At 44.1% G+C, this 25,197-nt stretch overlaps 2 protein-coding genes across 2 annotated transcripts; both read right to left on the minus strand.

Moving 5' to 3' along the window:
* Positions 1-14: 14 nt before the first annotated feature.
* On the minus strand, positions 15-24,518 carry LOC125769537 (uncharacterized). The gene is made up of 13 exons (XM_049438270.1): positions 24,068-24,518; positions 23,862-23,996; positions 23,078-23,784; positions 22,893-23,009; positions 22,545-22,810; positions 20,397-21,096; positions 11,456-11,465; positions 8,541-8,555; positions 7,875-8,210; positions 6,905-7,424; positions 5,795-6,101; positions 5,594-5,713; positions 15-872 (listed from the first exon to the last, which is right to left on the minus strand). The coding sequence occupies exons 1-13, from the start codon at positions 24,293-24,295 to the stop codon at positions 500-502; spliced, it is 3,834 nt and encodes a 1,277-aa protein (XP_049294227.1). The 5' UTR covers positions 24,296-24,518; the 3' UTR covers positions 15-499.
* On the minus strand, positions 19,610-22,545 carry LOC125770817 (fatty acyl-CoA reductase wat-like). Its single transcript, XM_049440817.1, has 5 exons — positions 21,688-22,545; positions 21,187-21,321; positions 20,397-21,121; positions 20,219-20,335; positions 19,610-20,137 (listed from the first exon to the last, which is right to left on the minus strand). Exons 1-5 carry the CDS (start codon positions 21,922-21,924, stop codon positions 19,870-19,872), a joined length of 1,482 nt encoding a protein of 493 aa, XP_049296774.1. The 5' UTR covers positions 21,925-22,545; the 3' UTR covers positions 19,610-19,869.
* Positions 24,519-25,197: the final 679 nt, after the last annotated feature.

The raw sequence follows: 25,197 nt of genomic DNA on the forward strand, positions 1-25,197 counted from the left end.
AAGCCGGAACCGGATACAAAAAAGCCTACAAAATGTTTATTTTATTCATTAATTAATTTAATCGTTATCATTTGTTGGAAAAAATCTGTCACTGAACTTCAGGTATCTTAGCTCTACGTAGCTAGTGGCAAAGTTGTTGTTTTTTTTCTTGTTATTATTACGCTATACTTTAAATGATGTTTTCGCGATATTGATGTTTCCGTTTCCGTTTTGTGGATGCTGTGTATGTGTGTTTGTTCGTGTTGTTACATGCGTTTTAGTAAATAGTTGTTGCGGCTCGCTCTGGCTGCTTGCTGGTTGATGCGTGTTGCGCCGTGGTGCAGGACCTACATACATCCTGCCCTATATACCCCGTTCCCTTTCAGCATTTAAAGAGTGTATCTGTGTGTATGTGTGTGTGTGTAGCAGTGTATTTGTGATGCTGTTGTGTTCGTGTCCCATTTTCCGTCTTAAATTCAACCTAAATAAATTGGAAGCGTACTTGGAGTTGGAAAGTTCTTCACACCTTGTTGAAGAGATTTTTGAATATCTTCAGCGCGATAATAAACACGGAGCTCCACAACAGGTAGAACAGGCCACTGTTGAGCTTTTTCGTTTCCCGCAGCTTCGACTCCTTCAGCTTCCGCTCGCTGATGCTGGGACTGCGCGGGCTGCGCGGCTGGACGGCGTACTTGATCACGCCCGGCACAAAGTTCCGGTAGTACTCGGTCCAGTCGATCTTCCTGATGTCGAGCGGGAACAGTTCCGCCTCGAGCGGTGACATCTCGTCGCTGATCCGGCGGATGTTGGCGTTAGTCATCTTCCAGTCGTTCAGGCAGAAGAAGCGCAACACTTCGCTCAGCGTCACCATCTTGGAGAACAATCGTTGCATTCTGCAAAAAAGGTAAGTAAGATGGTCAAATCAGCAAACAGAGCTTACAATCTCTTTTGTAGACTAATATTTGTAAAATAACGAAGGATAAGTAGATGTGCAACCATTCTATCGTATCAGTGAGCGTCCATGCATTTAAATCCTCAACAAGAACTAAACCGGCACGACGCTAATACCATCGGACGTACGTCGGAACGTACGAAGAGTAAATTAAATAATTGCACCTATCAAGAGCACTTTGACACACTCTAGAGTTCGCGACGAAGGTTTCCCAAAGAAAACAAACCAGAGATGGACTCAAAGCAAAAGCAAAAAAGTACCGAAAGCCTACGACATGCGTTGGCCATCGGGTTCCACGGCTGACATAACCGAATCGAGTCCATTTGAATGCGATGTGCTATGTAATAGGTATGTCGCGAGATTTCGTGCTCCCAAAAATTAGCATCATCTCATGCGAGTCCAGCCATTTGCAAAACCGGATTGCAGGCAAACGGGTAGAGGGGGCGAGGGTGGGACGCGATGATTCGGCCAGTTGGTTGGCCTCATCGCGTCGGGACCTTCCCAGTTGTGAATTTTTGGGTCACAGGTTACATAAACTTCGTCCGCGGTCAGGGGCGGCAGGGGTCCACCGTTAACCCTGCTGCGGGTTGTGCCTTATGGATTTCCCAGCGCAGATTAGAAAGAGGTCAAATGGTTTTTGTTTACCATCCATCCATTGGTTCGGTATGAAATCGTAAACCATACTTGCGTGGGAACAATCGATATGCGTTTCAAACAAATTGCCTATATTTAAGTTATTGATACGCATTATTCAATCTCATCTGAAGCTCAATACTGGATACTTAAAACGGCAAGAGCATATCAGAAGGCAAAAGATATGGCAAAAAGCAATGTTTCTTAATTGAACCTCCCTACAAAGTTGGACACATTGGAACAGCGGATTACGGAACAGCTGATTGAAGGAGTCAACATAAACAACACGCCACGAATTGCCCCAATCGCTTCGGAAAGTGGTAAAGAACCCTTCAAGGGACCCCGCGATAAACGCAATTGCAAAGCTGTTGCAATCGCTTGCCAACCAATTCTCGAGGTGCAGCTTCCAGTTCATCGGGCACCATAGATCAGCACTAATTATGCAATCTCGATTCACCTGTAGCGGTATGCACTTGTCGATCGCCTTGAGAGATCATGTCCGAATTCGTTGGCAGGGCCATGTCCACCTCCATTCACCTCCGAGTCCGCACGATCGATCTCCAGAGCAGCATATGACTGACGGCATCATCATCATCACCTTTCCAGCCCGGGGAAAGGGAAACAGTTGTCTGTTGCACAGCGTTTAGTGAAAAGAAAACCCCACTAAACAGCACAAACATGGTTCATTACACCGCAAATCTGGAAAACCCGTTGACCATGGATCGTGCGATCGTGCCCGTGTTCTTACGGGCGCCGCATTAGACGTGTTTTGCGATTTGTCGCCATCCGATTTCGACAGCATCCTATTTGCTGCGGAGACAGCATTTAAAGTTGCACGTACCAATTGGTTCGCATTACTTGCCCGGTTGCCCAACATTCTGACGTATGAGAAGGTTCGAATAAAATTCATCTCAGCGACAGAGGTACGTCAAGGTCTAGCCATAGAAAAACAAGATTTAAAGATCCGAAAACTCCCACAAAATGTCGTCAAATCTTGGATTTCTTTATTGACGTCATAAGTTGTCTGTTGCCATGCTTATTAAAGATATGAAACAAAACTTCATCCCATGTTCCTTTGAAGATATACCAACACCCGTACGGATTTCATCCCATTGCCAACAGTTCGCTTTCAATTTTTAATGCATTTTAATTTTGCACAAACAACTTTCCCACGGCAACTCGAAACAACTCTTCCATTATGAAGGCTCGATGAATTCTTCATCGATGCTTTCAAAAAACAGGAAAGCGTCTGGAACTGGGGTGTATGTTAACTGCAACACCCGTAAGGTAGAGATCCCGAAGAATCGATCGAACGGAACGTTACCGAAGCAACCGAAACCTAACAAGAATATGTTAATTCGAATCTATTTCACGTAGGTTTATTGTTTTGTTTGTTTAGGAAGCAACATTTCACAACACGGCACAATCACGAAACGTTCCTTACGTGTGCCAATATATGTATAGAGTTGATTAGAGAGCGATTCATCCAAAAACCACTCACAGCGGAACAGAGTGTATGCCGTTGGTACGGGGCTTAATAAGGAGTAATTTTCCCAATTGCACCTTACTTCTGCCAGCTGGCGAAAAAAAAAAGGAAAGCTAGATAATCATAATGAGCCGCGGTGAAAAGTCATTATTGCGGATTCTTGCACTGTAAGTCGTTATCTTCTGATTGTAACAGTTGTCTTCATTTCTGCGAAATAGTGTACGGTTTTAATTGGTTACAGATAAGCACACCATTTCTGAGGATATTGCAAAATGGATAATTTCTAGTTGTGAAGATGAATACTAAACTGGAAACTAAAATTGTCTTCTTCTGACATTATAACTTCAAGTTGTCTGGCGTGCGGCCTTGTGGAGTAGCGGACCAGATTCATCAAGACAGGAAAGGGGACAGAATGCTCTCGAATAGTAAGGAAGGAATATACGGTTATGAGGTAAAAATAAATCAAGTAGTCAGAAATAACAGGACATTAAGCTAATGAGGAGAAGAACGTCAAGGCCAGTTGTAACTTCCCTTGACTATTATTTTCCCGTAGCAGGATAGTCAATCCTTCTTACAAGGGAAACGGTCCACATGAGATTTGATGCCACGTCTTGTCGTGTGAAGAACGGATCCTGTACCACTACACCAACGAGTAGCTTATTCGTGACTTAAGATTCGGACACCTTTTGAGGTGTTGGTTTGGATGCAGTAAAAAGTTAAAGGTGACATAATTTTTAAATTTAATCTATTTTAAACCTTAATTGAATGATTTCTTAAATGTTTCATTTACCCTTAGGATACATGATTTGTACACCACACACGCACATAACCAGTGAAAGACAATTGGGTTGTATTTTTCGTCGTTTTTTAACTGCTGCTCACACCATCATCGTCCACCATCATAAATATGCTATCAGATCATTAAATAATCGCTTCATTTGTACAAAATCAAAACTGCTCTGTTTCCCAAAAAAAAGGCTCTACCTTTCTCACCGATTACGTACAACCGTACTCGTACTGCGGTATATCTTTTCTGTGTCAACGAAATGAAAACTTGCGTTGACCAGATGGACGAAAAAAAAACAAGAGTAAAATAACAAAAAAAACAGAGGATGATTTTCCGTTGGAAAAGAAGACACCAAGGGGCATTCGAATGATTTAACGATCGCCGTTGTTGTTTTCGGTCCTCACCCCACACTTCACCAACCGTGGTGGATCATTTGCGCTGTGAAGATGCTCCACAAAAGCACCGTAAAGGTAAGGGAAGGAAAAATTGCAATCTACTACTGCTTCTTCCCCATAGCGTCGTGTACCGCTGTACGCAGCCCGATGAGTCACGCGGAACGGGATCGAGTTCATCGATCGCACGCGCTTGATCGTACGGGTGAAAGCTTTATGAAATCTGGTTTGCGCGGTCTACAATTTGCATTACCGAACGAAAATGTCTGTATGTGTGTGACTGACTAAAATGCGTTCCATACCTTCCCAAGTACCTTCAAAGTTTGTGATTTTTTTTCTTTTCGGTGTTATCTCCTCCACATTGATTCGGTGTCGGATCTTAACCTTCCCCATGTTGCGTTACATGGAAGGTCTTAATATGATGATGTACTGTGTTGAATTTTCCAACCACAAAAACTACGGCGTCGGCGTGAAGTGAACAAATCCGATGACCCATCGCACGGTTGGCGGTTGCGTGGCTCCTACAATCCGCTCTATTTTGTTGTTGTTTTGCTGCAATTTTGCCTCCTCTTACCCATTTGGACGTGGTCGCTATCCGTGCCGGCTAACCCAGTTTTGCCATTGATTAAACAGCGAACCTTCCGTCACATGTACACACACACAAAGGCGCCCAACTTCGCGATGTGACTACTAGCTCAGGAAGAACCAGCAACCGCAGCAGTTAGTGCAAAAGCGGTATCGGGAGCCTACCGAAGCCAAACCGGAGCAACAAACTCTCTTGCGGAATTTCGCGAAACCTTTGCAGTGTGTGTGTGTGTGAACCACCACCATCAGTTGGTGTGCTATTTTTCCTTTTGCGTGAAACCACCATCCATCTTCCACGGGGTACAATCCTATCCCCCTAGAAGAAAGCCTCCGAGCGGTCAGTGAATTGCAGCGAGGTGGAAAGAAAATGTGGAATAAAAAAGTATACACCCGTGCACGGCGGGAACTCTTAGCCTAGAGGAACCGAGTTACCGTTACCGCATACTTGGGGCTCGCGAGAAGAAGCATCATCAGTTACCAACTATCTGGCACAGCTGATGTGAGAGCCTCCAGGTGTGGAGGAGATATTGGCCGGGAGACTTGAAGCGAGAAGCTTCCCGACCCAGCGACTAGGGAAAGCTCACCACTGTGTGTGTGTCCGTTATGGAGCTTTTCTTTTCATGCTACAGAGTTGCAAAAAAAAACAGCGTATATATAACCCATAAATCCGGTAACGGACACTGGAAACCAAACCATGTCAGGATGACGATGGGAACTGACGGCTAGTCACACTAGTGCAGATATAGCGGATTCATAGCTTTGCGTGTGAAGCAACTTACATTTTTTCCTTTCCACTGAAGGTCCGGATCAGATCCAGACAGAACGCCTGGAACATCATGATTCGCTTGCAGATTGCGTACCGCACCGGGTTGACCGTGATTGTGCCGGTGAAGTATTTTCTGCAAAGAGAAACAAATGCAACTGAAAATGTAGTTCCGCTCGCAATCCCAAACTCCGTTGGTAGATGGTAGAGTACTTACGCCACTAGTTTCCGGATTGGTCCGAGACCGCTAAAGAATCCATTGATCACCTGCTGCCAGGTCCAGAGGTTGCAGTCATCGGTGTAGTTGTAAACGGGAATGCTCTTAAGGACGCTCGATTTGCTCACATCGTACGCGCACATGAGCAGCGCATTGACGCAGAAGTCGACCGGTACGATGAACGGCTTCTTTTTGGGATCGAGCAGGGCGGCACTGTACAGTCCCTGGGAGAGTGGCACCACCATACCGCTCGGTCCGTTAAAGTTATCGACCCATCCAGGTACGGGCTCCCGGTAGCTGGAGGTCACTGGAAACGGAAAAATGGAACGATACGGCAAAGCCACACAGTTTTGTCGGTCAATCCTGTTTCATTGCAGGTAACTCCCCCCTCCTCCGCATAAGTTAATCGTGCACGTGTGAATTCTACTGTGTTTGCCTTCTTGAGAAATTAAAACAACACTGTAATTCCACTGGAAGTCACAGGGCTTTTGTGATGTCATTTATCTTGAAGAATTGTGAGCGTTAATCAATTTCAAAAGGTATACAATCAAAAATTTACATTAACTTATTCTGTTCCGTGACGAGCGATCAGTAATTGAGAAGAATATCTGATGAACAATGATAACATATATTTTATGCAAAGACGATCTGGGAGGGAAAACGGGCCACGCTACATTCGTAACAATAAACGATCGTCTGCGATCGACACCCACGCTATGCGTGTAAGACTTAGTTATTTGCGTGTTTTCCTGTTCGATTATCTTATCCGTTTTGATCAAAGGCAGCGCATGTCATTTCATTAACTATAGTGCGAAATAAAGCTGCTAGTATACTATCAGGAATCTAGTTCTAAGGTAGTGGTTTCGGTGGGTAATTTTGCATTGCTTATTAACTTAGCTGTATTCCGATCAAATCCTTTTTGTTCCCATAAATTGATAAGAGTAATGAATATGGATTCTATCTCCCTTTAATTAACAAGTTACACAACTTCTTACAGTATTATTAAAAGGAAATTATACAGTAGAATGCAATACATTACTCGTCTAAATGCTTGACAAATGACTTATGGCTTTAATTAAAACGCATAGAATAACTTCAACCGGTACTTACCTATCGGTGGTCTAAATATGCCGATTGGCAGATGGCCGAACTTGTCACGCACCACCACCTCGGCACACTTTTTGCTGAACGTGTACGAGTTCGGGAACGTGCCGAGCACGACCGGCGACAGGAACTGTTTGTGATCGTCCTGGAGCTTGGCGAACGTGCTCTTGATGTTGTCGTACCCGCCGAATCCGATGTCGTCGTAGATCTTTTCCTCGATCAGCGTCCGGTTGCAGTTCGAGTAGAACGTCGACACGTGGATGACGGACTTGATGCGCCGGGCACCGCTGAGCAGGTTGAGGACGCGCCGCGTACACTCGACGTTCGTTTCCAGCGCCTGATCGAGCGCTTCGTTGAAGTTGACCGAGGCGAGCAGATTGAAGGCGACCTCCACCTCGTGCCGGATCCGATCGCGCAACCCAGGCTCTAGGCCGAGATCATCCCGCTCGAAGTTTACCTCGACCGCCTCGATCTTGTCAAATAGGGCCTTCGCTGCCTTGGTCTCATTCCGCACACGATCGAATAACTGTAGCAACCGCCGGGGAAAGGGAGGGCGCAATGAAAAAAAAGACACAGAGTCAGGTACGTTTGGGGGAAACCATTCCAAATGGATGATGGGCATGAAGATGATAGAAGCTGGATCCATCAAATTAAGCAAACTCCAACGGATGGAAAAAAAAAACAAACAAACATCGCTAGTGGAGATGCCTCACGAACCAAACTGTCCCGGTTCGGAATGTTCCCGGACCAGTGCGCAATAACGCATTTTAAGACGCTTAATTAAGCATAACGACCTTGCACGCCAGGCCTCCACACCGGGACAGGGGCACGGAATCTTGATCACTTGTGCGCATTTCTTCCTTACTCATTTGCCTCATTTAACCACATCCGCGATTGACGACAGACGTCGACGCCACCATCATGCACGTTGGCGTATGTCGCACACAAACACTCACATACACACACAAACACTTACCATCGACTTGAGAATCTGCTCTAATCGCATCTGTGCACTGTAGTCACGCTTTCGGCGTATCAGCACATATATCTTGCGCGCGTCCAAACATCGGAGCAGCTTTTCCAGCAGGACCTTCCCGAGGAAACCGCTCGCACCGGTGATCAGGACGACCGAGTCCTGGTAGAACTCGATCACCTTCGAGCCGCAGGTGTCGCTCATGTTGCTGTGTCCGTTGTGAAGTTGCGAACGAACCGCTGCTGCTTCCTGCCTTTGCACCCTGATAGGCCCTATGGTGGCTGATGTGCTGCGTTTGCCGACGTCGATTACGAGATAGACTAATGAGGCGGCGGCCCACTAATGCGGTGCGTACCGGAGCCAGACAACACTGCGGATCACACACCAACAACGGCCTTTTGGTTGGGCACTCGCACTCACCAAAAACTCGGTAACTCGGAAACCACGACACGCGCTTCCACACTGGGACACTCGGTATTATCCAACGATCATTGATAACGCAGGAAAATGCATACAGCAATGCACACGAAATATTGCTTCTTCACTGTTTGGAACGGATGCCGATCAACACATCAAGAACGTTGTTTTTTTTGGTAACTTTCGTACAGCTACTGGATACCTATATTGCACTACTTGACTCTGTACACACGATCACAACTTGGAACTTACAATATCGAAGTATTCCTGCAAGTATACACCGTTAGATATGGAATAGAAATGGATTCTAGCTTTGCTCAGTATTTAGACCACTTTCGTATTAATTCTGTACGTTCTAAGCACAAACTTCGTGTAACCTCCACAGGCTAGTGCTGCTTATCTACTATCGTGTATCGCTTAAAAGTGTAGTCGTTGTCGGCCTGTACCTCATCAGAACTGAGTCCCCTCTTCTAACTGAAGTACGCGTAATGAACGCGCATGGTCTGAAGAGGGGACACCAAAGAGAAAGGAAGGTTTCAATCAACAATTCTTTCCACCAGTTCCCTTCTCCTTCTCCCTTCGGATACGCAGCAGCAAGTGCATCGACATGTAAACAAATGCTGCCCTTGCACACCGTGATGACGCGATGTCTTCAGTCCTCCCCTCCCCTACTAGCAGTGGACGAAACAGAACGTGCAGAAATGGCCACAGAAAAAAAACCAGAGCTCCGGCGTTTGATTTGCGTTCAGAAAGCAAAACAAAAAAAAACGGAGGCCAAACCACAGAGACACGACCGCGCGTTTACTACGCGAGGCGCGCGCGACTACAATTTTTGCACTTTAAATTTTAATCAATTTACAGCGTTTCCGTTTTCGGTCTGTCGGGTCGGGCTCGCCAAGTACATATAGTCAGGGGGCCAATTTTTGCGGAATGTCAAACGGAGTGAACTGTCAACTGAAACACGTGCACGCTGGTGTGTGCGCATGTGTCCCGAATGTGCGTTGAAGTTCGGTGGCGCGCGCTGTAGGTCGGGTGGACGACATTACGGACATGGATGATGGGTATGGTAATTGGTACTATAAAGCTCGCTCTCTCTCTCTCTCTCTGTCTCTCGATGCGTCTCAAACACATCCCTCCGACTTTGCGGCTTGCCTAAATTGCATCATGCAAACTTCAATCACCACGCCTAGAGTGTCGACCGATTAGGGCAGATTAGGTCGCCGAAGGGCTGATACTATACTGTGACGCGTACGAGCAGCTACACAAGCACTGTGCACTTGTGTCTCGTACCATCGTTTATGTCATAAAAAAGCACCATGCGGAAGGAAGAACTCACTCATACATACACTCACATACACAAACACACATACACTTTTACTCTTCCTCTCTCTCTGTCTCTCTCTCTCTCGGTCACGGATAAGATTTGCGCTAGGGAAGATAATTTTCCCTGTTGCCTAACTTCCTTCCCTTATCAATCTGGACAACACATCCACAAACTACCTTTTCGGTCGATCCCCTGGGGATGGGAACTCCACGCGAATTGCTAGACTGTTGTTGCGTTAGACACGTTATACGTCTAATATCTGTTAAGCAAATGCCAAGAAACCAAAAATCCACCAACTCTACTGAATCAAAGTCCGGCAGGAATGGAATGGAAATGTGCGTGATATCCGGGGGGCCCACATAACCCACCAGCATCCTTTCGCCCAAGAGTCGCCTGCAAAACTTCAACAAAAAAAGACATCCAGAAAGACACGAAGTGTGCTTTTCTCGTCGCCCTTTCTTTTGTGCGCACACTCGGGCGGGCAAGTCTCTCCTTCACTCTCTCTCTGCAACGATCCCGGAACGTCGTTAAGGGTGGAGGGTGGTATGTTATTTTTTTTCTGTTTGAATTTTTGCTTTTGTTTTGAGGGAGGACGTGTACTGACACAATCTCTATGGACTTTTTTTTTCTTTACGTGTGTTCCAGTGTCCCTGTTCTTCCGGTACGGTTTGTCGCACTGTTTTAAAGCACGCTGTATTTCTGCAATCAGTGGGCAACTCTGCCGACTGGCAACTGACGCCGGAACGGTTCTTTTTTTTCGCCTAATCGCCTATTTAAGGTCGTTCAATACACTTTATCCCTGTGTGCGTTGTCCTTTTACAACCTTCTGCTATTGCACCCAGTTCTGGTTTGAAAGGAACTGGTGGTAACGGTAAGCTACCCGTTCGTTACGAATTGCATCCAATTTTCACAGGTAAGCCGAAAGACACTCGTTAGGACACACGGTCCTGCTGGTTATGGTTGGGAGAGTAGGACTCCCAAGAACACGTTTTCGACATACTGCAGCAGCTGCATGTCTTGTAAGCTGTTGTTCTTGCGTTGGTATGTACGTAAGGGTCCTATTGAGGATCAAAACGATATCACAGTAGCGAGTCACTGCAGCACTAGCTTGTAATGTTGATGATCCACATAATATCCACAACACACAATCCACTCATAATCCTTTGCATAGACCACAAACACTCACTCACACATGCACCTGCCACAACCTTGATTAGAACACTGATCGGGAAGAAAAGGGTTGCTAACTGGCTGGCTGGCTGGCTGGCTGGCTGTCTGTCTGTTCGTCTGTCTGTCCACTGTCAGGTAGTCCTCAGGAAGAAGGTGTTGCTTGTGGGAGTTCCCGATACCGACTGGTTTGCTCTCGACTGCTGACCAACTGACCGACCGTACCAACACGATAGAGCGCACGCAACATCCAAAACATCACTGAACGCACGGTTCGGTACTGGCCCGCCGTGGAGTATGTTGGGCATGCAGGTGCGCACAACCACCACCACCGCCACCATCACCACCCTTTTTACTCAACGCAGCCCCTTTCAGCGGAACATGTTCGCTAACTGCTCTGGCCTCTCTGGCGCTCTTCTAACCGCCCGAGACAGTTGAGCAAATCCATCCAAAGCCGGCTGTAAAGCCAGAGCTGCTGCATCACGCTCTATCATATGAATCCCACACTTGGCACACACTTCAAAACGGTGATTATGCAGACGGTCTCACTCTGGCCGTTTGTTTCAACCCGAAATTTTGAAGAAAGAAAAAAAAAACACGAAAGGAAATTGTAGACAACTTTTCACCGACGACAAATGTGCACAAGGGTTTTGAACGTATTTACAAGCTCCATTACTTGGCGTATCCTGTTTCGGGGATATAGGGGAAAGGGGTAGTATTTCTGTTTACGGGTTTCCAAATCTTCAACGAGAACTAGGGCTGCACGCACGCACGCACGTCCGTACAGTTTCGCGTGTTAATTCGAAATGAATACGAATGAATATCCACGGGCATGCCGTGAATGCTTTCTCAGAATGCGCAGTTCCCTGGATGGTGAGAGATTTTACGAAACCAGCTGGTCATTCATGGTGGGTGCGTTAATATGAAACCGATTTTTTCCCCAACAGCGTGACAAAATTCTTGGAGTTTTAGTGTATAAAGGCTAGTTTAGAATGATTAGTTAGTTTCGGGAAATATTAGTCATTATTACAATATATTTTAGACAAAGTTCTGGATTTTTATTAGAACTAATTGGCCTCTACCATCGTTGAAGTCTATCTTATTTGTTAGGCGTTACAACCGCATTACGATCATGTGCAGATCATAGATCATGAGCAACGAACTTCTCGTTTTTGTGGCCCATTCTCATTGGTTTAAACTTTATCTTACAGCTCAAGCTTGTCCGTAAAAAATCCGTAAAAAATCCTTAAAAAAATTTAGTAGAAGACTCAGACAGACCCCGTATTTAAGCATGTGCCTAAAACTTGGTAAAACGAATTACAGTGAACCATGCATTTGAATGACGGAGCAATATTACGATCGAGTACACAGGATAAGCTACTCTTTCACGGCTCGGAGATAGAATGATCTTACAACCAAAGTTATTTGTGTCCTAGTTTAAGTATCCAATATTTTTAAGCAATATGTCTTGGTTTTTCATAGGAACGGTTTCATATTTACCCGGTAGGCAATGTTTCGCTCACGGGGTTGCTTCTACGACGAATCTGCTCCGTTCGATCGGTGAGATGAGCTGCCGTCGATGAACAAAACCGACCGCGAAAGGCAAGAGCAGCGAGTGAGTCGAAAACTTTCACCGTGAGATTCGTCCTACTTTCGCTACGGCGTAATGTTTTCTTCTCCCATGGTTTTTCCCTGTCTCACTCTCCTTCGCACGTGTACTCTCTGTTTCTCGTTCTCTCTCTCTCTCGTTCAACTGCTCTTCCTCTCCTTCAACTTTCCCACTCATTCACATACTGGAACAAACGGTGTTTGATTCTTCAGGTGCAATTTTAAATCCCGCCGTCGACACGCGCTCATTGTTTTCTTTCCTACGTTTTGCATAAATTTCCAACGGAAGGGTGTCACATTCCTGTCCACACTGCTATTGCATCTGGATGTGTGGGTGTGTGTGTGCATGGGTGTGTATGTGTGGCGATTTAAATGTCATACATTCGAGGACAGGTTGTCAAAATGGGTTGTCATCGGTGAACTGCATTACGAGGACTTCCGTTATCCTGTTATACATACGGGGAGATAAAACACAGACGTATGTTTTGGTTTCTTTTAAATAACCAGTCGGAAGAAGAAAACACACCCTCACACATCTGCATCTCGTGTGTCATACACCAACACAGCCAATCAAATTAACTGTTTCTCTTGCTGGGACCATTATCCATAAGCATAATGCTACCGTTAACATCGCCTTAATGCTGCCTGAAGGTTAAAAGGCGAACACGGGCAAACACGAGACACGAAATGTTGAGCAGCGCGCGTGTGGACAGATTCAACCGCGAGACCCTATCCGGCCAACCAGGGACGTTGAACTTAATGCTCCGTGCATGATATGAGTTCCAATTATGGGGGGCCCTGCTCTTTTTTTTCTACTGCAGGATGTGTGGTGTGTTTTTTTGTTTGTTACTCCACTTTTTTATTAGACGCATTTTAAAGTATTAAAGGGACTGGGGCAGTTTATTCTTCCGGGTGCGTCACGCCACTTGTTCTGAGCCCGCCCTTTTGGGGGGATAGTTTAATCAATTCAATCAGTGGAGCATAAATATGGAGCACTTTTTCGTGTAAAAGTCACCGTGATACCGTACTGGATGTACTAACAGTGCAAGTGTGTACCAGAACTATGCCAGGAATGCATTCCTGGTGATGCATTCAGTAGAACAGTAGACGAAAAACGTACAAACAGAAAATAAAGAAGAGGAAAACAAGAAAAAAAAGCTTGCCCCAACGATCGTGGGAGAAAGTGAATGGAAGTCGAGAAGATAAACAAACGAACAAGATTCAAAACCGAATGAATACAAAATAAAAAAAAACTGAAAGGGAAAGGGCACCCACCGAATGCAGGCAACGCGGCCATGAAAAAAAACGCGCGACGATGCGAAGCCATCACTCCAAACCCAAGCAGGACGGGGCCGCGGTATCGATGGTATTCGAATGTGGTTCGGTAGGTCCGGTTCAGGAGAAAGCGTGATCTCGCGGTATTCTTCGCGGCACCCAGCCAAAACAACTTCTCGCCTCTACCGAAAGAGAAAGAATGATTCCCGCTTCTTCTTGCCATCACCCTTCCCATTCGGACACTCTTCGTACGTGACCATTCCACAGCATCATTATTGGTGGCCGCCGAAAATTTAACCCCACGGGATGTGTTATTATGAAATATCAATCCCTTCCCATTCGGGAACTCGCTCGATACATGACAAGGAGCGAAAAACGAGAAAAAAACAAAAAAAACGGATCGTACCTTTTCCTTCGGCAAACATCAAGCCACCAGGAGAAGGCGAAAGCGATGTAAACATGAAGTAAAATACGCACAATTTACAACAACGAATCAGGTGATAAAGCTGAAAGGAAAAGGATTCGGTAAAAGAAACAAAAACGCGCCGCGTAAGAGCGGGAACGCAACATTCATGTTGATCTACTGCGTCTACAGAAAACTCCGTTTCGTGTTGCATTGGGGATTTGTTTAAGATATTTATTTTTTTAATTTTTATTTTGCCCCAAAACAACGCGCCGTAGGTCTCGTACCCGGGATGGGGTGCGTTCCCGGTGTGGAGAGGGTTGCACACATACCCTTGCAGCACGTGTTACGTAATGGCGCTTGGATGGCGCGATCGAGAAAAGGAAGTTGGGAAGTGTTTGAACTTTTTTTCGGGGTAGCAAATTTCTGTTTTGTTTACGCACAAGTACGGAATGGAGGTGATTAGAAGCATCCCTTAGATCTTTGGGCTTTGGGGATTAAGGATATCCGATGTCACTTTCATTGGTGAAGATGCAGCGACACAGTGAGGAACTTATTTGTTCGTTTAATGTTTTTTACATAACAAAGTTAAAAATTACTCTTACTTTTATGATGATTTTTTGTTAAGCAATATTTATTTATTTGCGGAATAATAATTTCCGTCATTGGCATGTTTTTTTTTTAATTTGTTTAAATTTACTTTGTGAATTGTGAATGAACTGCAAGCAGGGTTTGTTAAGATGGATAGATAAGGGAGTGATAAGAGTTGATAATTAATTAATATTTTCAATTTTGATCGGATGAGGAGACATCACGGATAATCGGAGTTCCAAACAACATTACATTCTTTTGTTTTCCTTCCCCAATTTAAGAGGTTTTTTTTATTCAGATAGAACGGCCTGGCCGTAATGATAAGAGGTAAATTTTTAATAGAAAACAAATTAAAGCTTCGATTTTATCTTTCCTTTTTCAATTTTTTTCTATTCTGTTTTAATTTCTTTTTTTTAATAACAGGCTAATAATCTTTGTTTTCGCTATTTTCTTTTCAAAAACAATCACCGACCGATCGTTTCACCCTTCGCTGTATCCCTTCGCAGCTAGCGTATTCGTGAAGCCCGCCCGAAATCGATGAATTAATCGCATGAATGAAGTAACCGAAAGCCAAACTCGCACCACACCGTCTTGGAGCACCGCGCACCATGCGAGCCATCGGAAGATTCAGGTCAGCGGTCACTTTCGAAGACCCCCACATCGGTTACGGCACCGAAAACGGCGCGTGCGGAGACAGATGGTGTGCGGGAGACCGAGCGGGAGTATATATTTTTGGGCAGATTTTCGGAGCAGCTGAACCGCGACCGCGAATAACGTACGTTTGCGTAGCCGTTGTGGCCGGTTCGCGATGTAAGGCATTAGAATTTACGTAACACATGGCCCCTTACCTTGCTGTTGCTCGTGTGTCCTCTTCCCTCCGTCATGGTACGCACTTTTTTGAACCGTTTATTATTATTAACTTGTGTTGGGATCGTCTTCGAGAGTGTAAGTGAAAAGCCGGCTTGTTACAAGACAAAATTAAAAAGGGAAGCATCCGGGGAGCAGTGCAGCTAAAGAAGGTTTTGTGAGACATGACACGCATTAATACGTCTTCGTCTGCGCATCGGCAAGGGAATGAGCTGGTGACAAGGCATGAAAAGAATTTTAAAAATAAATTTAATAACAAAAAAGGGGGGGCTGTTGAAAAGATGAGAAAAATCACTAGTACTCTTTAAAGTATTTTCATTCAGCTGGTTCTGATCCCTTTGCTGTAGCGGGTACGATGCGGCACGATGACGTAACGGAAACGTCACGTCCCGATTTCCGAGAAAAGAAGTAAGACAATACGCTACGGAAGGGTCGTGAATTTGAGCGCGTCTGCGCGTTTCTGCCTGTTCCAGCACTGTTGAGCATTTCTGGAAGCTATCACACGTGTGTGCCAATTGATGCCGGATCCCGCCGGTTGCCGGTCGATTCTGGCGGTCAAGGAGCTGTGGTTGATTTCAAGTTTAAAAATTCGTGACATGTCCAGACGGCAAGGTGTAAATGAAAGCCGAAGTTTAGTATCATGAAATGCAAATTAAGTAGTTCTAATTCTAATGTAGTTCAAAATTATTTAGGTGTTGTTTGTATCGTAATTAATTAGAAATTGAAAAAATGCTAAGAATGTTTTCTTCTACCGAAGCTCGAAACGCCTGAAAGTATGCATACACCATTCAAATAGTTCTTAGCGGTGTAAATGATATACATTTTGCATACTTTCAGGAGTTTTTGTACAAAAACTTTTCGCAACAAACGAAAGCAAAAAAAAAGTTTTTTTAAATTAAAAATATATAAATTAAACAATAATCTACAGCTGATAAATACTCAACTGCTGACGAAACCAGACAATTGTCCCGAAAGTGTCATAAATGGATAAAGACCACCATTATATTACAATGAATTGTCGTGATTTACACCATAATGAAATAAAAAACCCCAAACAACAACAAAAATGTCACGCCAAAATTATTCGTTGACAAATAGCTCACCATACCAGCATAATAACAGCCAATGTTCTTTCGTCCCATAAACTACGCCGTCTCGTGATGTAAATGATCGCATATGGTAGCCGCATAAAAATAGAGTATGTATATCCGTTCACTAACCGGTGTGTTTTTGGACACTTTACGCAATGCGCCTTCAAAAACCCTGACACTGGTGTGGCGTTGTTTTGCTTCGTTTAGTATGCAGTGACGCACTGTTGGCGTGTATGGGTGTAAAGTGCGATAGATTAGCAGAAGGTTTGTATGTTAAATCGTTAAGAATTCATTCTTTTCGAGCGACAGGAAATATCGTAACAGTAGACAGTTTGTAGGACGGCGGAAAAATTACATAAATTTAATTGTAATTTTGCTGACGATGATTTTTGACATAGAAATCAATCGCACGTGATTAATTATTAGAAATCTTTTATCAAAAAATTATCACAAAAGCACACATGGAAAAAAATGACTCTACTGTTTTAATTCCCGATTGCTCATAAGCCATCATCCTCCAACAATTCGTGAATGATCGAGAGAAAGAGAGAGAGAGAGAGAGAGAGAGAGAAAAAAATACACAAATTACACAATTCGCAAACTCCCACTCCCCGAGCTGATCGATAACGGTGCCCAACCCGAAAAAAAACGCAACTTTATACGATAAAATTTCAACAACAAAAAAATCATACTTCTTTCGATACAACCGACATCTAACAAACCAACGGACTTCATAGGCTCCCTGCCGGCAAGTCTTTGTTACGGTGCCTTTTGTTTACCGTGTTTGTCAAAGGCATTGGAATGCTGCCCAACAGGCGGATATACCCCCATTCCCGGAACGTTCCCGTAACTTGCAGGAAAGAAAATCCTGCCCGTGTCCTACAAAATGGCCATTATGGTTTTTGGTGGTGGGTTTTTGTTTTTTTCTGTTTCTTCACTCCAATGGCTCATCGCGTGGTGTTTGGAGTTGTTCGAATCGCGATCACGCCTGACACTGATTCGTCTCGGTCGTCTGACGGTTGGCCTCCATAACGGGTCACACACACACACACAGTCGGAGGCCTGGCAATACATCTGGGCTGTCTTGATCGAAGGAGGGCTCCCTCATATCTTTCACTCCTTGCCAAGATCGAAGATCGGATGATCGCGCAAATGATGCGGCCAGTATGTGCTTTTTCTCATTTCACTTTTCAACGTCGTTCCCCGTTCGCAGAAAAGCAAAAAAACCCCAGCCACGACGGTTATGCAAGCTGAGCTGGGTGCGATTGTTGCGAATTTAACTGCTGTCCTACTGGCGCCCCAAGCCGTTTTGGGGATTTCACGTGTACGCGGCCGCATGTTTGTGTGTGTTTCTTTTTGTAACTTATGTTACTTATTTTGATATACTTTTTTTATGTGGTGGTTTTATTTCTTTATCATCATTTGCTTTTCGTGTCACTTTCGCGAAAACCGTTTGGCCTACTATTTCTTCTCGTGTTTTGTTTTGCGCTAAAGATATTCCCCGGGCCGGGTTCACCCGCTACCTTTGCGTTGCGTATGACGCACGTGCGTCTTCCAGCACATGTTTGCTCTCCTTCGGTTATGCGTACATAAATAAACACGTCACCTACAATCAGCTGAGATGGGCCGGGACCGTACGCCGCGCGCTGGGTCACCAAAAATAAACGTACGCAGTTAAGCACCGGTGGAGGAATGTGGGTCTCGGAACCGAAGAAGAAGTGATTGTGGTGTGCGAGATGTTTATTGTTCCGTACAATTAATGCTAACCGATTCACGCAGCCTGGGTTGGGTTAATTTTTGTGAACTGTAATGGTTCGAAATTGTGCACATTGTTGTGTTAAAATTAGTGTCGATAATTAGATAGTAACAGCTATTCCGTAACGCAAGTAAACTGTCGGTGTGTTGTAATATAGCATTGTTTGCTAAAAACGTACGTGGCGTACAGCCAATTCTTGTACTTGATTCTTTATTTAACAGAGAAAGTAAAGAGAAAAAGTAATCGTAATCGCACAAACATCTCAATACAAATTATCGCGCGCATTAGTGAAAATTACCTCATTGCATACATTTAGGCGCACATGATGCAACTCGTTCGAGCATTCAAATTACTCAATTATTACACGCAGTAGTAAAAAAATTCACTCATTGTACACTCTAAAATGAATGCAATTCACCGATTTCTTACGACTGTAGTAACAATATGCACCGGAAGCGTTGACTAAACATAGACACACATTAAACAACATCGGAACCATTTATCTTATCAGTGCGAAGCGTTGGTCAACAGATCGGTTTCACCGCGCCGTTTGTACCGTCTATGATTAACCGCCACTCTTTGCCTACGCTTTTTGATCGATGGATTAGTCATTGATACACCGGTGGAAACACCGGTTATCAGCTGAAGCCACCAAAATCTATCACAAACTTTACCTGCCCAGCTGGTGATGGGGTAACTGCACCTTGTGTGATATAATATTCTGAAATGATGTCACTAGGTATTTGGAATTCTTTACCTTTCTTTGTTACAACAAGTCAACTCTTATCACCTGGACACTCCCTCGTTGGGGATTTGATGGATTTCGGGATCATTAACGAAGGCAAGACACACACGTGACGTAAAGTTGCAATGACAAGGGTTTAAAGATGGAATCGATTAACGACAAGGGAAGGAATTAGGCTTAAACGAATACTTTTTAATATCGAGCTATAAGAGAAATTGTTAATTATGAGACATTCATTTCGTGTGAATGTTTTATTGTTTTATTATTAGTTTTTCGGAATTATTGTGTTGAGCTCAGTAATCGGGATTCTGCATTCATTTGAATTTTATAAAAATAATAACGAACAGACGATAATTTTGTTCCCGTTTTTGTCAAAGAAAGGGACACCAACGAGCGAAGAGATGAAGAAATGATACGAGCAAAGCGATTATTTAATTTTATTAAAAATTGGCGGTTAACAATATACAGAGATGAAGTTTAACAACTATTGGGAATTGAATTTAAATAAAAACAAATTAACATGTTTTTTTTTATTATGTTAGATTACATTGGGTGAGTGTTATACGGTGGAGTTGTTATACAAAAAATAAATAAATAGTGTTCACGCCTAAAAGTATGCAAATTATGACATTCCTACTTGAGTCACTAAACGACGGCTTTTGATAAAGAAATGTGATTAAGAAAAGCACCAATTGCATACTTTTAGGCATAATGAACGCAAGACGAATGCTGCAAAACGTTGCATTGACGTAGTTCACACGGTTAAGCTACTTTCTAATTTCTTTTTCTGTCGCCTTCTTAGCTCCCGTCTTTCCAGCTCCAAATTTAATCCCTTTGTGAATTGTTTGTAGTATTCGGCCCAATCTATTCGATCAACGTCAAACTCTAGCAGTGCTTCGTCTCCTGCGGCAAGTAACGATCTCATCTGCTTTACGTTATCGTTGCGCGCTGTCCAGGAATTGCAGCAGAAGGGTTCTACGATGTGGGCCAGTGTATCAAGACCAGAAACGAGTCTAACATTGCTGCAAATAAAACATTTTTATGAAAGCCTTTTTTTTTGCAAAACTTCTTGAGGAACCGATTGTTGAAGAATGATAACATACCTTCCCGGCTTTCTTAAAAGTGACAGAATCATATCACCAATGTACGCCACGAAATACATCCACCAGAATGTGATCCTCGATAGAATTCTCCAATGTGTTACGCGATTCCGAAGGGTGCTAAAATGAATGGTGAAACGTGTCATTCAACTGGCCGCATTTAATTGTGCACCAAACGCACCTAAGCTTACGTCCGCTTGCAGTTGGCAAGCCAGATCCAACGAGGCGTATGAACTGTTGCCATGAGATAAGGTTTTTGTCGAAGCAAAAGTTGTACACCGGAGGTGTAGAAACGTGCCGATCGAATGACTGCAGCACACGATTTTCCTCATGTCGCTGCTTAATATCGCAGGCAGCAGTAATCATACCGGCGATACAATAATCCACCGGCGTTAGGGATGGACATACGGTAGGCTCTCCATAGTACCACAGCAACCGTTGCTTCAGTATTGGGATACATAGTCCAGTAACGCCCTGTATACAGTCGACCCAACCGGGGATGGGTTCCTTATAGCTGGGCGTCACAATCGGTGGACGGAAGATCCCGATCGGTAGTTCGGAAAACTGCTGCTGTATCATTATCTCGGCGCACTTCTTGCTAAACGCATAATTATTAGGCAACGGTGCTATCAATGCTGGCATCAGTGTGCTTTTTTCCGACTCCGTCAGTGGTTCTATGATTCGCCGAATGTTATCCCAGCCACCGAACCGAATGTCGTCATACACGCACTCTTCAATGTGTGATCGATCGCAGTTGGAGTAGAATGTGGAGACATGAACGATCGCTTGCAAACGTGACGCGTTCCGTAGAAAGTTATACAATCTTTCGGTGCTCGTGACGTTAGTATCCATGATGTTTTGAATTCCCAGGTCAAATCTAACTGCAGCCATAACGTGGAACGCAACCTTGGTAGAAAATTAATCACTTATTTATTTCCCCTCTGTTCTTTTTTATCACACTGCCATCGTACCTGAGTTTCATTCAATAGGTCAGACTTGTAAGGTTCCTTCACAAAATCCGGAGAAGAGAAGTCGGTCTCGATTGCCACCAGCTTATCAAAAACTTTATTAGGATGTATTACAGAAGCTCGGATTGTATCGAAAATCTAAAGAGGGAAAAAAATCGATTCATATCACTCCATCACCTTACAATTAAACTAATTGCCGATTGCAACTTTATGTTTATTGATTTCTTCACTTATGAAGCACATGATCGCCTGTTTACATCACAGTTAGACGAACTTCCTCTGCGATGTGCATGGCACTACTTTCAAGGACACACTACACGATTGCACGACGGGTGCCTGCACATGAACTGCAAACCTGTTCTGCTATATCCTTGCCACATCTCACAGGGCATGAGGTGTGTGGAGCATTTCTCAATGAACCATGGTTTATGAAAGCGTACTTTTCTCATGCACCAATCATGAAGTACCAGTGGACACTTGTAGTAGCTTATGAACAATACTAACCGGATCGCTTATCATTTGCTGCAACCGTTGCGTTGAGCTTGAGCCGCGCTTCTCACGTATAAGTAGATAAATTTTCTTTACATCAAAACTACGCAACAGCTTTTCCACCAACACTTTGCCGAGAAATCCTGTGCTGCCGGTAACCAACACAACGGTATCGTGATAAAATTCCGAAACGTGTAAAGCTTTCCGTTTGCCAGAATCATTAACATTAGGCGCACTGTCTGAGGGATCCATTTTGGGAGTTTATTTGTAACAGAATTTTAAAACTATAGTTACACTTATTCACTATGAAATACAAAGTTACACGATGCTGAGCAACACTTGGGACAGAACTTAAAACGATGGGTTGCGAAACTCAACTGAACACAGCGGGCGCCTCCAGTGCTCAACAACCAGCACTGCTACATGGCATTGTACAAGTGTGTGCTTTTCACGATATCCTTCGCCTGATCGTTCAAGTTCAAGTTCATGTTTTTATACGGTGTTCTAAGGTGAGTTGTAGAACAAGTCTCTGTTTTCTAAATTCTATTAGAACACAAACCACTTGGCTTTGTGGAGAATTATTACCCAGCAATCACACTTGTGCAAATGTAAATAACAGATTCTGTTAGCGTATCTTGATACCACACATATCGAATGAATGGTGAAATGGTTGTGGAATGGAATGGTGAAATGGTTGTGTTTTAACATTTTTTAAGAAACTGATAGACCGATCTTAAATCAATGCAGTCCTGTTGACATAAAACTAAGAATTGTAGACTTAGGCTAGTAATTCTAAAAAAAAACGCTATTCCTTTGATTATATATTTAGTTACCTAACAAACGTTTGCCGTTCTTAATCCGTTTGTGTCCTTACTTATGCTTCACCAGCAACGATTTCCGGTACTGCTGTCTGCGGTGATTCTTTCTCATCAGCTCCATGGCGATTCCCTTGGCGTATGATTTATGGTAATCCCTCCAATCGATCTGTTCCCCATCAAAGTCTAAGTGCTGCGCATCGTCATGTGAAAGGAGTGACAGCATTCGCCTCACATTGCTGTTATCCATCGTCCACATGTTGCATCGGAAGTACTCGACGGCATTGGACAGATTCGTGATGGCGGAAACGACTTTTAGGTTACTATATATGCAGATAATAGCGGATGGATTAGACTTGTGGTATGGTTTGATGCGATATCGTTTAGATAGAAGAGATCCATTACCTGCCACGCTTGCCGAACCAGCCCATTACTTCATCGGCAGCACGGGCCTGCAGTGTCATCAACCACAGAAGGATTCGGGGAAATATTTTCCAAGGACTGATGCGACATTTGATGTGACTGTAACGCAGAATTAAGATCAGAACAGATGTGTGTATAACGTTCAAAATTAAAGCAATTTTTCCTACCTCAACCATCGATCTAGTGGATTCCTCAAGCCAGAAGTAACGAGCTGAACGTAATCACCGAAGGTGAATCTGTTCTTCTCGAACGTGAAGTTGTACACCGGAACCGGTTTTTGAACCGGTAAGATCGTACACTGCCTTCTGTAAATATCGCACGCCGCTGCCAACATTCCCGAAACGGTGTGATCGACCGGTGACATGAACGGTTTTACGTCCGGATTTCCATAGTACCACATGGTTTTACCGAGCACTATCGGCACACAAAGCCCGGTAGCACCGTGGAAACAGTCGACCCAACCCGGTTCGGGCTCCCGATAGCTCGATATAACGATCGGTGGTCGAAAGATACCGATCGGCAGATTACCAAACTCCCGCCCAATCATCGCTTCCGCACACTTCTTGCTGAAAACGTACGAGTTCGGCATTTCGCCCAGAACTAGCCGCGTCATGCGTTCCTTCTCCTCCGGCTTGATACTCTTGAAGAAGTGCTGTATGTGGTCCAGACCGCCGAACGGTACGTCATCGTATATTCGCTCCTCAATGTACTTACGATCGCAATTCGAGTAGAATGTCGACACGTGTACGATCGAACGTAGTTCCGCCATTGAGCTGGCGAGCGCGTAAAGACGCTGCGCCGAGGTGACATTGGTGGCGATCGCATCGTCCAGTACCTCATCGAACCGGATCGATGCCATCACGTGGAAAACGATCTGTCCGAAAAATTGAGTTCAAAATTAGCGCTCTACAGCACATAAGATCAACTGAGCTGCAAATGACACACACTAACCTGCACCTCATTGCACAGCTTCGCCTTGTCCACATCGTCGACAATGTCTTCCCGCTCAAATGTAGTGTCGACGGCTACCACCTTTGCGAAGCGTTCCTTCGCATCCGGTACCGTACTACGTATCCTGTCGAATATCTGCAATAGATCGGTTACGAACGATCAGTTTCGGGATTTTAAACGACACTTCAAGGTTTGCCCACACTAACCGGCCCCTCCAGCATCCGCTGTAAACGATCCGTAGCACTTGCATTTTCTTTACGACGGATCAGCAAAAAGATTTTCTTCACTTCGAAACATCGGAGCAGCTTTTCCACCAACACTTTCCCAATAAAGCCTGTGCCACCGGTAACGAGCACGGTGGCATCGCGATAGAATTCCGACACATTCAGTGGACCTTCTCCGAGCGGTCCTGTATCGATTGTTTTAGTATTCATCTTTCTGTTTTCGATTTGAACTTTACAAAACACTTGCTATCTTATCACACCAAACACTAGTCACAGAAACTTCCCGGTTCGCTGACGTCCAAGAGAGGCTACAAAAGCACTGACCAGAGCCACGGTTCTGTAGCGAACCTTTATATCGCTCAACAATACGGAAATAAAAGCGAACGTGTTTGCCAAGTGGCAACGCATCCCGACCTAGTCAGCACTAGGTTTGTGGGCCGTTTGTTGATCGATCAGCCCGGGTAAGCCGGTTCATCGCAGAAGAATAAGCTGTTCTTTTTTTTCTTTACTTTACGCAATGCCTTTTCTTATTCTCACACTCATCATTGTTATGCCGTCCGGGCGATGGTCACGCATGATCCTCGCCACCTATGAGCGATGGGCGGCACAGCTTGGGAGACGTAATTGATAGTTCTACTGCCCACTAAATATCGTTTACCGGTAGCTGTAACTGGTTATTTGCGTTCTTCCTAAGCTAGTTGAGATGCACTTGGTGCAGTTATTTATTATATGTTCTTGAGGTGGAGTTCTTTATTTACTCCATTCTAGGTAACGTCCTAGCACGTGTAGCTAAATCAATTTTGAAGGGGTATTTCAGGCGTTCAATTGTCTTGAAATTGGTTTTGCGTGAATAATTTACGCCTATCTTTCTCTTTTGGTTATTCCTGTTCTTACGAATATTTTTTCCCAAAACTCCAATATTCTAACTCTCTGTCCGTGTATCCAGCAAATTTGGAAGATTTTTTGAATACGTCAAGCAAAATCTTCTATTATGTTTTTTATTGCATCTGAAACACCTGTAACTGTTTATTTAATGATATTAAAAATAAAGAAAAAAAATATCTCAGGTAGTCCGTTTGACTATAACTTGATGTATTTCGATGTTATCTCCA

Source organism: Anopheles funestus, chromosome 3RL, assembly GCF_943734845.2.
Source record: "Anopheles funestus chromosome 3RL, idAnoFuneDA-416_04, whole genome shotgun sequence".
NCBI classification, from domain to species: domain Eukaryota; kingdom Metazoa; phylum Arthropoda; class Insecta; order Diptera; family Culicidae; genus Anopheles; species Anopheles funestus.

Excerpts from the sequence above, each read along its gene's own strand:
- LOC125770817 (XM_049440817.1), bottom strand. The coding sequence starts at position 21,924 with ATGGATCCCTCAGACAGTGCGCCTAATGTTAATGATTCTGGCAAACGG. Across the intron at positions 21,322-21,687 it reads AGCAAATGATAAGCGATCCG|ATTTTCGATACAATCCGAGC; the intron begins GTTAGTATTGTT and ends TTCCCTCTTTAG. Across the intron at positions 20,138-20,218 it reads CTTTTAAGAAAGCCGGGAAG|CAATGTTAGACTCGTTTCTG; the intron begins GTATGTTATCAT and ends TTTTATTTGCAG.
- LOC125769537 (XM_049438270.1), bottom strand. The coding sequence starts at position 24,295 with ATGAATACTAAAACAATCGATACAGGACCGCTCGGAGAAGGTCCACTG. Across the intron at positions 23,997-24,067 it reads AGCGGATGCTGGAGGGGCCG|ATATTCGACAGGATACGTAG; the intron begins GTTAGTGTGGGC and ends GATCTATTGCAG. Across the intron at positions 23,785-23,861 it reads AGCTGTGCAATGAGGTGCAG|ATCGTTTTCCACGTGATGGC; the intron begins GTTAGTGTGTGT and ends TTTTTCGGACAG.